Genomic DNA, 1007 nt, shown 5'->3' on the forward strand with positions numbered 1-1007 from the left:
CTCTTCGCCATAAACTTTACGAGGGAAACAAGCCCACCAGGACCCTCGGCCGGAGCTGTCAATTAGCATCAGCTGTGGGGGGAGCGGGGGAGGGCGGGTCAGCTTTTGGGCAAGGCCCCCAGCACAGCCCTTCCCCTCTGCCCCGGCCTGCCAAGTGCAGCGCCCGCCCCGTCTCCCCGCCTGGCTCGGGGCTCCCCGCTGCCAAGCACGACCCGGGCGGCGGGTGTGGACCCCGCTGGGGAAACACAGGTGATCGGGACCTGCCCCCTCCCCTCCCCTAGCCCGGCCCGGCACCTTGTCGTTCTGGTAGGCGGTGACCGCGATGAAGTCGGTCTCGGGGAACACGTAGGTCCGGAAGGTGCTGTAGGGCAGCTTGAGGATGTCGTTGGCCCGCACGATGTGGAACCGGGGCTGGTACTTGTGCATGGAGTTCAGGATGGTCTGCGAGGGGAGATAACAGCAACAACACTACTACTACTAATAGCAATAGCAGTAATGGCACCGATAAGAATCATAGTCACAATCACAGCAGCAATAATAATGATAATCATAATCATAATAATGGTGACAACGATTCTTGTCCCGGGCTCCGAGCTCGGGCCCAGGCGAAGCAGCAGCCCCCCGAGCAGCCCCCCGAGCCGCGATTCGTTGGGATTTGCCCGGGCCCCGGGGCAGGAAGGTAAGGGGGTCGTTGCCATTGCTGCCTTGGCAAATGCGGGCTGCGGAGAGCAAGGGGGAAGGAGCAGGGGGAGGGGAGGGCAGGGCTGGAAGGGGCGATCTCTGCCCCTCGCAGGCTGCCAGCCCCGGATCGGGGCCGTGCAGAGGCCGGGCCGGGCGCCCTTGGCCTGGGGTCGTTTCACCCGTAGGAAACGCGGGTCTGCGCTTCCTGCCGCGGCTGCACGGCAGGTGTCTGCGTTGCCCCCTCCCAGATAAACCCCGTCTGTGCCTCACTACCGTGCCGTGCCCACGACGGCTCCCCCCCCCCCCCCCCGCGCTCCCTCAAACCC

The 1007-nt window shown here is 65.1% G+C and overlaps 1 protein-coding gene across 1 annotated transcript in view; it reads right to left on the reverse strand.

The window, feature by feature from the left end:
• TBX2 (T-box 2) overlaps window positions 1–1007 on the reverse strand; it is a 14822-nt gene that overhangs the window by 10347 nt on the left and 3468 nt on the right. Inside the window, exon 3 of the mRNA XM_025210896.1 lies at window positions 295–441. Within this exon, the coding sequence (XP_025066681.1) occupies window positions 295–441 (147 nt within the window). The remainder of the gene's footprint in view (window positions 1–294; window positions 442–1007) is intronic.

Source organism: Alligator sinensis, unplaced genomic scaffold (genome assembly GCF_000455745.1).
Source record: "Alligator sinensis unplaced genomic scaffold, ASM45574v1 scaffold118_1, whole genome shotgun sequence".
NCBI classification, from domain to species: domain Eukaryota; kingdom Metazoa; phylum Chordata; order Crocodylia; family Alligatoridae; genus Alligator; species Alligator sinensis.